The sequence below is a fragment of the Drosophila biarmipes genome, chromosome 2L, assembly GCF_025231255.1.
Source record: "Drosophila biarmipes strain raj3 chromosome 2L, RU_DBia_V1.1, whole genome shotgun sequence".
NCBI classification, from domain to species: Eukaryota; Metazoa; Arthropoda; class Insecta; order Diptera; family Drosophilidae; genus Drosophila; species Drosophila biarmipes.
The window spans coordinates 715,465-728,569 of NC_066612.1; the positions used below are offsets into that span (position 1 = coordinate 715,465).

General features: G+C 48.2%; 1 protein-coding gene across 1 annotated transcript in view; it reads right to left on the reverse strand.

Annotated features, from left to right (window-relative positions):
- Positions 1-6,774: 6,774 nt before the first annotated feature.
- Positions 6,775-13,105, reverse strand: part of LOC108029084 (protein dachsous) — a 70,589-nt gene continuing 64,258 nt past the window's right edge. Inside the window, exons 11-12 of the mRNA XM_017101171.3 lie at positions 11,254-12,533; positions 6,775-11,131 (exon numbers count right to left, since the gene is read on the reverse strand). Of these exons, the coding sequence (XP_016956660.1) occupies positions 7,779-11,131; positions 11,254-12,533 (4,633 nt within the window). The 3' untranslated portion in view covers positions 6,775-7,778. The remainder of the gene's footprint in view (positions 11,132-11,253; positions 12,534-13,105) is intronic.

Here is a 13,105-nt window from a genome sequence, read left to right on the forward strand (position 1 = left end):
TATTTTAAAAGGCTGTCCGGTTATTATACACATTTTGTGAGAACTTTACTAATTTTACAAAAGAAGAATATAACTGTATAGCTTACTTTTACCAAACTTTGTGGCGATTTCTCCCTGTGTCTGACAGCTTTCTAAGGGACACAGGAAATGAAACTCGATACTTTTGTGCATTTGTGTTACTGTTGGTTCTGCGAAACGCAAGGCAGAGAAAGACTCGCAATAATAAGCAATAAAAATTCTTTGGATTGGATGGATTTTGTTTATGTGTCGAAGATTTACGAGCAGCGGCGGCTTATCCACTTTGATGGGTCTGTTCCCAGGCCCCCTGCCCCCTAAAAGCTCGCACAATCACCCATCTCACATAGCCTAATTGTGCCTTTGATGCAACTGTTTCGCATATTTGCTTTCTATTGAAAGAGTCCCCGCCTGAGGAGTCGACCTCTGGCCTCAAAATGCGAGCCGGCGAACGCTGACAACTTTTGTACATTTCTCGCTAAATTAACTGAATTTCTGACCTCGCAAGGGAGAGCTGCCAAAAAAGACGACGAGATATAGAGAGAGAAGTGCAGAAAGAGAGGCTTCATCGACAAAGCGAATCGTTAAGAGTCCAAGGATCGCATAACTCGCGCCCCTCGCCACCAAGAAGTCTCGCAATCTCTCTGAGCCGCAGTTTCAACTGTGAATTTCCGAAAAAAGCCCATCCAGAACTCCGAACCCAAGCTAAAACCCAAACCCGAGCCAAATGTTGCCCAGTTTCGACTGCTGCAGCTGCTCTTTGGTAGGGGGAAATATGCGCAAACTGCTTGATGTCCACTTAAAAGTGTCAACGTAAAATTCTTGCCTGCCCAGTAAAAAAGGAAAAAAGCACAGTGACCGAAGTCAGTGAGTGTTGGCACTACGGATATGGATAAGGAAGGGCAAGTGAGTGCACTGAGGTACTTGCTTGTGCTGTAATTCCTGCAGTTTTTGTTTCTGCGGTTGACTTCTGTTTTTTTACTACTTCAAAATCGCAGAATAAGTTGGGTGAAAAAGCATTACGCCTATTTGCTATACCAGAATAATGTAAGCAAGGTCACACTAAGTGCAATACCACGAAGAATATAAAAAGGCCACACTTATTTTGGAAAAATTTAGTGATGGAAGTATATCCTTGCATTATTATTTTGAATTTTTGCTCAGAACCAAAAACTAAAAACTTTTAGTCAATTTTTCTAAATAAATTATTGCAAAAAAAATGTTCATCCAATTTTTTAATTTTTCATTCATACCTTCATTGGCTTATGTTGTTGCTATAGCTATAGGGAATTTCAAGTTCGTTTACACATATCACACTTCTTGAGGTTTTTGTGCTGCTGGTGGTGCTTCCCTTCTTTTCTGGATATATGTATTTTTGGCAGTTGAATTGCGCCTTTCGCCAAACCAATTCGGCTCATTTATCTTGAACTTTTCCTCCTTCATTTGGGGCCTCTGTTTCTGTTTCGGTTTCTGATTCTCCGCTGCATTTCTGTATGTGGCTTCTCTCGGGCCAAAGTTGCAGCATTTCGGGAATTTGGGTTGCTCCTTCTTCAAAATATATATAGGTATATATGTGATGTGGATGTGCCTGCCCGACTCCATGTGTGCCTCCTGTGTTTGGGGCATTTCTGCTGGCTTCATTTCTTTTCTTCTCGTTTCGTTTGGGCCGCTTTTCGTTTTTGGTGGGCAACAAAAATATCACACGAGTATAATTGAGTTTGACACAATAAATTGCTCATCGCGGGACAAGAAGCTGCTGCGGCCAATCCCCTCGGCTGGCTGTGCCGTTGTTATCGCTGACCTTTAAAGCCGCCAGCGCGCTGATTTATAAATTGATTCTGCTTAACTTTGTGGCACAGCGGGTAGCGCTCCTTGGGCTACTTGTTTGCCTCTCCTTTCCTTGCCCGCAGCAGCAGCCGCAGCGGTTGCTGCAACACACCAGCAACTTCAAGCACATTCGCTGCAACAGTTGTCCAAGCTGACCAATCTGCGCTGCCCCTTTGATTTTGGCACATTAACACATTTGATTGTGAGCTCGGCTCGATTGTGATGCCTAAGCGAATCTTTAATGAGTCCACACAATGAGAGATCACGGCTAAAAGTCCTGAGCATCAGCAGATTCTGCACAGTGAGAAAAATATGAAATGGATTTGGGCATGTGCTTTTTTTGTGTACTTCATACAAATTCACTTACGGTATTAAAGTGTCACACTTATTTTTGTCATTTTTTGACCCTTCCTTATTAGCTCGTGGTTTTTAAATCTTTAGAAACTATAACATTCTACACTGAACTGTTTATTGTTTTTGAGACTTTATCGAATATTTGTTTGGGAAAATTCAGATATTTTTGAAAATTAGCTTAGAAACCATATTTTTCCCTCTGTGATGAGATTTTGAGATCCCCAGCGTCGCGACTGGCAAGTGACATTGACGACGGCACGAATATTTCAATTAACTGACAATCGCTTGGCCGAAAATGAAGCCCACTGAGTGAGCTCACCCCCTCCTCGGCGATGACCCCCTGAGAAATCGGGAAATCGGAGGCAGCTTGAGGAACTGTCTGCGGATGTCAGCGAAGCTTTAAGAGAGACAACAAACGAGGCAGACGACATCCGCCGGCGATTCGCTGGCGAAATGCGATAAAATGCAAATCTCTCTTGATTCTAAAAGGACACCAGCCGGCAATTGAAACCCAAAAACGAAACCAAAACCACGGATACCCAGATTCCAAGCCAAAAATCCAGATGCAAGCGACAAAACAATGGCAGCAAAAATGGCTTCGCTTGTTGCAACGTTGCTGATGCGGTTGCTCCTGCAATGCGGCTGCTGCAATGTGGCTGCTGCTGCTGTTGGTGGCACATCAATGTCACGGCTTCGACAGTGGTGCTGGGGGTGGTGGTGCGGCGGTGGTGCAGGGGCCAGCAGACAGGAGACGGGCTAATCTTCATCAGCCGCCGTTTGTAGTTGGCGCAAAGTGTAAGCTCACACAAATCTCCAGAGAAAGAGAAGCGCTGGAAAAGCAGGAGAATCGGAGAAAGGGTGAGGAAAGGCGGCAGACGCGGATGCGGATGAGATGGATGCGGCTTTATCTGCTCAATAGATGGACATTTGGATAGATTGTTCTTGTTTGGCTTTGACGTTCGCCAGCAGCCTGCCACCTCCCCCTTTCAAAGGCCCTCGATCCCGGATCCCCGATCCCCAGAACCTACAGATCCCCAGATCCGAAGTTGCATTATGAGATTCTATCATCGCTTCGTCAGTGTGTGTCCAAATTGTTTGGCCACAGTAGCAGATGCTTCTCCTTTTGTTCCCGCTAGAAGCACGGAAAGAAAGTTGGGGTTGTGATATGTGTAATATCATATAACATATATCTGATATACTTTATACAATATGATATGATATGATCTTATACAATTTTATATAATTTTTTTATAAGATAAACTGAGCCTTAGTTTTTCTTTTGGAAATAAGACTTTCCTCTTTTATAAACTACTAATTTTAAAATACCTCTTCAATACAGTATTCTTTCGCAGTGCAGCCGTCAAAAGCAGCTGAAAAAGAACAACTATTATTATATTTTAATGGCTACCTTTGTTGCAGTATTGGGATTGGATTGGGTTCTCCGAGTGGATGGATAGATGGATGGCCTTTTGGTGGCTGGTGGTTCGGCTTGGCGGATGATTCTATTGCCATTATGGCCGCGAATGCGCTTGTTCCATTATGCGGCGTTTGCTTGTCAGTCTCTAATGGATTCTGGACTCTGGATCCTGCGCTCTGTGGATCGGCGAGGAAATACAAGCTTTTTGGCTGCGATTTGGACGGACGGTGGCCTCTTCTTTGGTGGGTTCATGCTTGTTTTCTGTTTGGCCTCTTTGTGTCGGCGCCATTGCAGTCCTCAAACGTATCGAATTACATTTGGCGTCTCGTATCTTTTTTTCGGGTCTGTCGGCGATCTAACCTTTGATGCAGCTCATCTGGGATCTCTGTGATCTCTCATTCAGGGTCTTCAGTCTCCTGCAGCAGCTCCTCCCACACCGAACGGAAACGGAAATGGCCAGCTGGGAACTGGGAGGGGAAAAAGACCGCAGGAGGTTGCCTCCTCCGTTCGTAAAAGTCTGTTTATTGCGATTGTTCTGCTCGGAGGAGTCCCTCTTCTTTTCCCTCGGATCATTTCCAATCAAGCCGGCAATTAGCGATGGCCGGCAATTGGCTCCCAGTCCCCTCTAACCCTTGCCGCATTTATTTCGTGGCAGCAATTATTTTCGCATTTGTTGGCCACTTGCGAATGCTAATGCCAATGATCCGGGACTGCAATCGTAATCGGAATGGCGATGGCAATGGGAATGGCTTTCGGAATGGGAAAGGGAGAGGGAACTCGACTGGGAACGAGCTTATTAGTGCAGCCATTGCCATTGCCATAACTTTGGACAATAAAACGCAGTCGGGCTGGGACTTCAAAGGATTCAAAAGTGTTAAACTGACATGCGAGATGAGAGGCAGAAGCAGTCTGGAAAGATGGCAGGGATGGGATCGGGATCGGAGACGTGGCTGCAAGGCGAGGAAGCGATTGGGGCGGTTGCAGGCTCTGGCAGCCATATTTCTGCACTTTAAAAAAGGGTTGGGTCCAAAGGCATTTAAAATAAAATTACAGAAATAAGCTGGTTAGGGAGAGATTGACACTTGCAATGAAGACATTAGCCGCTAATGGAATTGTTATTAAGCCGCAGAAGCGCGCCTCTGGAAGAAATCTGTAAATCTGCAGCGGAAGGGAGGAGAATCTGCAGAGCCGAAGAAAGGCTCAACTCGATGGTCTCTGTGAGGATGCGATTCTTCTTTGCTCTCGCTGCTGCAGCTTTAATTTGCTCATCAGTGCGGCCATTCGAGCTGGAATAAAATTATTATTGTATTTCATTTTGAACTTCGTATGAGGGATTAGATCCTCCTCTCCGCCTTTCGCCGTACAGTAATCACTTTATTGTGAGCTTGATGTATTGACAAATTATAAAAACATAAGACCGCGGGGCGGGAAGCAGACGGGAGAAACCGGGGAGATCTACAACTGAATTGAGCCTTAACACGCATTCCGCAAATCACTTATTTTGCAATCAGAGGAGAATCCAGCAGTACTGGCTCAGCTAGCACCACCAGCACCACTTGCACCACCACCTGGAGGTGCCCTGCGAGAGTGGGCAGGGCTGTGGTCTTTGGTGGCGGAGCTGTCGAAGTCCCGATTTGACAGGCCAAGTGAAAAATGCCCGGCCCTAGAACAATGCCAGGGTTCGATCTACGTGCGCATACTTGGCGAGCCACTTAAATGGCTTTAAAAATAAACCAAGCCAGGGCCACAGCTCAGCTTTACACAGAGAAAAATGTTTCAAAAACATTTAACAGTAAACAGCAGTTAAACTTCATATGCAGAGAAATTTCAACGAAAAGTATTCTCTTTCGTTATTTTTGATATATTTGGTAGATATTCTTCTCTCAGTGCACTTAGGACATGGACTTAACCCGAGCTTTTTACCTTTTCCGGCTGGAGCCCATAACAAATTAAGGCTTTTCACTTTCCATCCTTGTTGTTGTCTGGTGTGTACACACCCCAAAAAATGCGTAGCCCAAATGAATACCTAGGCATCTCCAACAACCCATAATCATAATCATCATCATCATCGTCGTCGTCGTATTCGCGATGCCGGTTGTATCTTAGCCTCCATTTTTGGCGCATCCACATTCAGGTGGCTTCGTCGTTATTTGTATTCGCTGTAATATGAATTGACTGCTACTAATAATAACCACGAGCGTTTAGATGCCCTCCTTCCGACTAAGGATAGAGCTGGACTGGCCTTCCTGCGAAATGTGACCGAAAAAAGGGAACTATCTGGCGGATCGAAGAGGTAAGTACCCCACAAAAACTAAATGTTGTAAAAATTCTCGGACGTTTTGTAGCTTTCCTATCGGCCACTGAAGGGAAAATATAAAACCACAATAGTTTAGCGAGGATAAATAAAATAGGGTTAGCATTTTTGCCAAAACCAATACACCCATTTCCCCGGAAAGGTAAGGAAATACAAATTTCAGCAGTTCCAGCTCAGCATTGTTGATCTGCTGCAATTGATATGAACGCGAGTCGAAGACTGGCAAATGGAAATAACTCAACTGGACCCCAGAGTCGAGTCCCGAGACCGAGATTCAGCTTGGGTTCGAGCTCGGGACTTGGGACTGGGGCAAATAATGATAATGACGACAGGCAAGGGCGCTCGCCGGGTAGGCGGGAGATGATCCAAGGCGGAGGTGTGGTGCAGGCCAGAAATCAGCAACAAATAAATGAGTTCATGCAACGTCTTTGAAATGAAGACAAAGTGGATGTCGGTTCTCGGCTGTTGTTGCGCCTTGTTGTGGTTGCTGATTTTCAGATGAAGCTGGGGGATGTCTGCAGAGTGTCTGGATGCATCGGATCCAGGAGTCCAGATCTCCCACTAGTGTGTGTGATGTGCAGTTCAAGAGTTCACCGAAACATTGCCCCTTCTACGCGGAGGTTTTAGTCTCTAGTATTAATAATAAAATACTGAACCAACAATACAGCATTTTATAAAAATATATGTATAGTAACTTCTCCTTCAATCGCTCATATATGGGCGTGTCCGGCACTTTTCCTTTCCTTGCTTCCTAAACTGCCAAAGTGAGAAAAATTGACCGGTCGTACCCACGTGGGGTCTCCACGCCCTCTTTCCCAACAGCAAATAAATCACACATTCCCGGGCATTTTTATTTTCTCATTTCGATTTATTTTAGTTTTTAAATATGTATTCTCTTGCTTTCGTTTAGCTATTACAAACTATGGGCTTAGCAACTAGAGGATCCTTAGACTGGTGAACATTTTTACAGCTTTTTGCTAGAACGTAAGAAATTACACAAGTAGCATCACACACAAGTGAACAAACGAATATTACGGTCTACAGCTAGGCATGTACATCTATATAATAACTGGTAACTAGGCTATACTTAAGAAGACTCCTCCTGCGTTTCGTACTTCGATTACTGCCGCCTTCGTTTTTATTCGCTGGTACGTTCCCATTTTATTTCGGTTTTATACAAGGGCTTCTTTTCTTTCTCCCCGATGATTACTAAAACAACTTTTTACAATTTTCCCCCTCTTCGCGCGCGTGGAATGGATTGGAATGGAAATGTGAATCGCAGCCTGATCCGATCCCCCTTAAAACAGGGATTGCCGGCTGCTTAAGTGCACTTGGGTTGCTCCCATAAAACTAGTTTAGGATTAGTTAGTCCTACGCTACAGCTACAGTTACAGATACTTATATGGGATACTTAAACTACGGATACAGATACGGATTCGGGCGAATTCGGATCGAGTTCGGCTAGTCTAGGCTCTAAATGCTTACAACTTATGGCTGTTCCGGCTCCTGCTGCCCCTCGCTTTTGGCTTTGTGTGCAAGCAAGTGAGTTTCAGAGAGTCTTTGTTGGCTTTGTTGTCGTTACTGCGACTGCACTGCATCCTTGCCCAAATGAATTCGAGTTTGGTAGTGCTACCCGGTATCCGGCATGAAGGACCATTAGCATTTAATGGTGTCTCAGGGGCTCTACCCTAACTTGTGTCGGTTCACCTGGGCACATTTGCAAAGCAATCCTAACTTAAGATATGTATGTTATATGTACAGCAATTGTAAAATGGGTGTGAGTGTTTCGGTGTGTTCGTGTGGGGGTGGTGCAAGTAATACTATGTGCATGTACAGCTCCAGTACTCTGCTCTACATCCGAGTTCCCACATTTCCCCTCTGACTGGGCTGGGGGGCGTGGCCGTGACGTGGCAAGGAGACGTGAGGCAGGTGCGTGGGTGGCCCCGCCCCCAGGGGAGAAATGGATGGCGATCTCGTGGCCAGGGGCGATAGAGATGGCGAGAATGAGGGTGACATCGCGGATGAGGTGCTGAAACTACCACTGGCCTCGTGGCCAATGGGCGATCGTGGCAAGTGGGCGGGGGCCAGGCTCAAATGGGGTGGCAGCCGCATCGGTAGGTTGATGGCCCTGGGCGCCACGTTGGTGAGCAGGGGTGGTGGAATGTGCGTGGGAGGTGCCGAGGGTGGTGGCTTGAGCACCACGCTTCCTGCTCCCGCCGAGGAATGGGATGAGTGTTTGCTCTTGGCGGAGGAGGAGGCGCCACTTCCACTGTGCTCCGATATGGTGTCATCTTTCAGTCTTGCTATTTCGGAAAACACATGCGCCAGTGGCTGGTACTGCGGTCCCCAGTCCAGGAGGTAATCCCAGTTGTAGCTGCCCGTCAGTTCCTCCTCACTATGAACTATGGAGCTAAGCGACCCACCCACATTACTTCCGCCCACGACAACGGGGACCGGAACAGGAACCTCTCCATAGCTGCTCATCACCCCATGTCCATGGGTGATGGCTGTTCCGATGGTCCCTATGGAACCCGCAGTGGTTCCCGCGTCATCCACACTGCTTCCTCTTTCCGAACCCGCTCCTGTCACATCATTGAGCTTGGCATAGATCAGGTTGGTTATATCCGACCTGGCAGTGGCGTCATCGTCGTGGAACATGTGCATCGGGTGACTGGAACCGGCCATGCTGGACGCCCCTCCACCGCCGCCGCTGGGATCATGGTCCACGATGCCCAGGCGAGCCAAGTACTCCTGGGTATTCTGCACAGAGATATCTGAGATTCGGCCATCATCACTACCTGCCCCGGCTCCTCCGTTACGGTGATGCAGTGGTCCCTCGTTGATCATGCGGATCTCCTCATCCTCCCCGTCGTCCTCCGCCGATCCCCGGCCACTGGAACCGGACTGTTCAGAGCCAGATAACTCGGAAGTGGTAGCTGCCCCCGAGCTGCCAGCATGTGGGCCAAACGGGGGAATCTCATCGTACTTTGGAGGCGCGAATTGACCAGAAGCTGCTCCAGCCGTGCCACCAGTGATGCCTCCTCTTATTGGAATCGTATCGAAGGCACTGGGGTCCACGTAGCTATTGGAACTGCCCACTCCCACAGTCTCTGAGCTGAGATGAGGCTTGACCACATTCCTCGGTTTCTTGCTTCTCATGTGGATGAACAGAAAGATTCCGGCGGCAGCGCAGAGGATTAGGAGAAAAGCTACCAGTAGACCAATGGCCCAATCACCCATGGATCCCCCGGAAGCACCGCCAGCACTAGCGAGATTTGTGCCAGGGTGTGCCAAAGGATCCAGTGCAATCTCTACAACAGCCATGCTGGTCAACGAGTTGTGACGTCCTGAGGATGCCGAGATAACCAGACTGATATCCCGACCGTCCATATAAAGATTGCCATCACCGTCGCCGTCTAGTTTCAGTTTCCTCTTGATCAGAACTGCACCGCTGCTGCGGTTGACCTTGAAGTGTGTGTGAGGGGCACTCAGCTGGTAGACCACTCTGCCATCTGGACCACTGTCCCCGTCGGTGGCTGTCACTTGTCCCACCACGAAGCCCTGGGGCAAGGCCACTGCCGCAGGAAGCACGAACCTGTAGGTGCGTTCGGTGAACTGCGGGGTAAACTCATCCCTGGACTCGATCTCCACTCGCACAGCCACTCTCGCCTTCTTGCCGCCCATATCGGAGGCTTGGAGCTCCAGGTCGTAACGCTGCCTTTGCTCGTAGTCAAAGACGAAGGCGGAAGTAACCAGACCGCTTTCCGGATCCACTCTGAACATCTTCCACGAGCTCTCGTCACTGGGAGCAGGAGCAATGCTGTAGTTCAGCTGGCCAAAGGGTCCCTTGTCCAGGTCACTGGCATGGGCACGGAATACAGAGCTGCCCACGGGTTCGTTTTCAGCCAGGAAGTGAACATACTCGGAGAGCGGGAACTTGGGCTCATTGTCGTTCTCATCGTGGAGTTCCAGCCGGAAGGGTTGCAGACTGCACAGAGGTCTGGGATGATGGCTATCGCAGGCTCGGATTATCAGCTCATAGCTCATGGCCCCCGAATCGTAATCCAACCGGTTGTTCACAAAGAGAACACCTGTCACCAGGTCTATCGTGAACATGTGCTCGTCATTGCCGGAGGTTATGTCGTAAACCACTTCCGAGTTGGGTGTGTTCTCCTGGTCTGCATCGATGGCCTGCAACTGCGCTATGGAGTATCGCAGAGGAGCTAGTTCGCTGATCTCAGCCTCGTATTTGGCCCTGCGATCGAAAACGGGGAAGTTGTCGTTGGCATCCAGGATGGTGATGATCACGGTTATTCCAGACGAAGAATTTGAGTTGGCAAAAGGAACAGATCCATGGGGATGGCTCAAAACCAATCGGAGTTTGTACAGGTCATTGCGCTCCCTATCCAGGGGCTTGACCAAAACAATGGCTTTGGACTGCATCAACTCAAAGGTGGATTCTTCATTTCCGGAGGCAATGACAAATGACTGGTCGAGAACATCTTGGCCCAGCTGGAGAACTACGGAACCCAAGGGAGCTGCCTCGCTTATATGTGCTCTATATTGGTTCTGCAGGAACTGCGAACGCCCTGAGCCATTGTCGCTGGCCTGAACTCTCAAGAGAGTCGAACCCTTCATCGAGGGTTTTCCCGAATCCTTGGCTGTAATTCCCACGAAGTAATCTCCGCTGGGTGAACCTGCAGGCTGTAAGCTGCTCATGTTAACGGACACAACACCACTTGTTGGATGTACCGTGAAGCCTTCCAGGGCTGGTTCGATAATGTAAGTAACCTTGGAGTTACTGCCCTCCGAATCCGCGTCAGTGGCGTTAACTGTGAGGAGCTCTAGGTCCATGGAAAGGCTCTCCCCAACCTCACTTGCAGCTGGCAGAATGGCAAAGTAAGCCGGAGGCTGTTGGGCCACGAATATCGGAGCATTATCATTTTCATCATTCACCCTCACTGTCAGAATGGTTCGAGCTTCGTGGGCTGCATCCGAGGCAATCACCTCGAGTTCGTACTCCTGCTGGAGTTCATAGTCCAAGCGACGCTTCAGGACGAGCTTTCCACTGTATCGATCCAAGGCGAAGATGGAAAGGTTTTCTATTTCCAAGCTGGATTCACTGCCAAGGCGATATGTCAGAGCGGGATAAGTGTCCACGTCGTTGGCTGAAATCGAGGTAATTACGGCTCCAAGTTCAGTGGCTGGAAAAATAAAAAAAAAATTGGGGAAGGAAAAATATTAAATGGGGACAATAAGATGAGGGATTTTGTATGGGTATGTTGTATCTGCCTGTATATCATAATAGCCCAGGAGCATCACTTACCTTCACTGACGGTGACGAGATTGTTCGGTGGAAAAGTAGGCTGGTTATCATTCACATCTACGATCTGCACCCTTATCGTCGCAGTGCCCGTCATCTGGGGCACTCCCTCATCCGTGGCGATGATCTTTAGCTTGTACAAATCGCGAATCTCCCGATCCAGCACAATATTGGTCTTCACTATGCCACTGAAGGCGGGCTCAATGACGAACGCGTTGTCGTGGTTGCCATCAACGATGTGATATCGTAGTCGAGCGTTGGAACCCGCATCCGAATCGAAGGCTTGGACTTGGGCCACAAAGGTTCCCTTGCTGTTTCCCTCCAAAACGGTGGCCACAAATTGCTTTTGCGAGAACTGGGGGCTGTTGTCGTTCTCATCCTCCAGCTCGATTACCAGTTCTGCGTAGGTGGCCAGGAACGGAGCATCTGTGCTGCGGGCAACTATCACCACATGAATCTCGTTGGGTTCGCTGTTGGTCAGGGCGAACGACGAGGATGTTAAGGCCCTTTGGGATCGGGTAGTATTGTTTGCGTCCTCCTCAGATGCTTCCTGCATTTCCTCCTCGTAGTGCAGAGCTCTGCCACGATTTAGTGCTGACATCGAGGGGGTGGCAAAGCGGTCAAAGTCGAGTAGGTGGGGTTTATTCACCCTTATATCGCCTGATAGAGAATCCAAAGACAATATGCCGTCTTCGTTTCCAGCTCCGAAGGAGAATTGCACCTTTTGCCTTCGACCATCGCTTCGGAGAGCCACAACCTGGAGAAGCTTTGTGCCCGACGGAGAATTCTCCTTGATCTTTACCCTGTAGGTTTCATTTTGGAAACGCAGAGCCGGCATTCCCTGAGGGGCTTCTCCTATTAGGAGCTCAATGAGGCCCGCACTGGACTGAGGGGGATTTCCCTTATCCCTGGCAACAACCTCCAGCTGCAGAAGCTTGCCAGATTCACTGGCCAAGCTCTGCGAGGCACTCAGTGCTCCCGTGCTGGGATTTATTCGGAACTTTCCACTCACTGCTGAGTTTTCCGCCTTCAGGGAGTAGATAACCTCTCCATTCGCACCCAAGTCGGCATCGTGTGCCTGAACCTTCAGCAAGGTTTGACCAGGCTGAATGAGGGCAGGGACCTGCCCTATATAGGGATATCGCTCGAATACGGGTCTGTTGTCGTTAACATCCAGCACGTTGATCTGCACCGGAACCGAAGCCTGTCTCACCGCATAGCGTCCTCCGTCCGTGGCCAAAACCATGAAGCTGTAGCTCGCCTGCAGCTCGCGATCCAGTTTTCTGCAATGGAGTCGGGGAAAGAGGCAAAGAGGAAACGATTCAATTAATGGCCTGAACACGATCAGTCGGCGCTGGGCGCCGCTTGCGACACTAATTAGGTATCTCTGGGAGCCCTGCTCCCTGGCATACAATATATAATCGTAATCCCACCGACAATTAGCCACACGAAATGATTCGCAATGGATCTAGGCAGGAAGAAAGGGAGGAGATCTGACAAGGTGGTGTGCACTGGGGAAAATGTTTGGTATTTTACTACATTTAAATATGATTATAAATTTAAAAACTGATTATCAAAAGGGAAATGTAGTTTTGGAGGAAGCTATAATTCCACATAATTTAAATAACATTTATGAGGAACTTCTGATATTTTGAAAAAAACATTGCTGATACTTATTAAGCTAAAATTCCGAACCAGTTCAAGTTCGACATGCAACTGCTAATCTAGGTCGGCTTCCTTTTGAAAAAGCTTTCTTCTGCATCCAAGGCTCTTCTTACTGGTGGGTCAATTATGTAATCTCAAATTTAATTAAATCTAGGTCCTATTTCCCCCAGTGCCCGAGGTTGGGGGATGA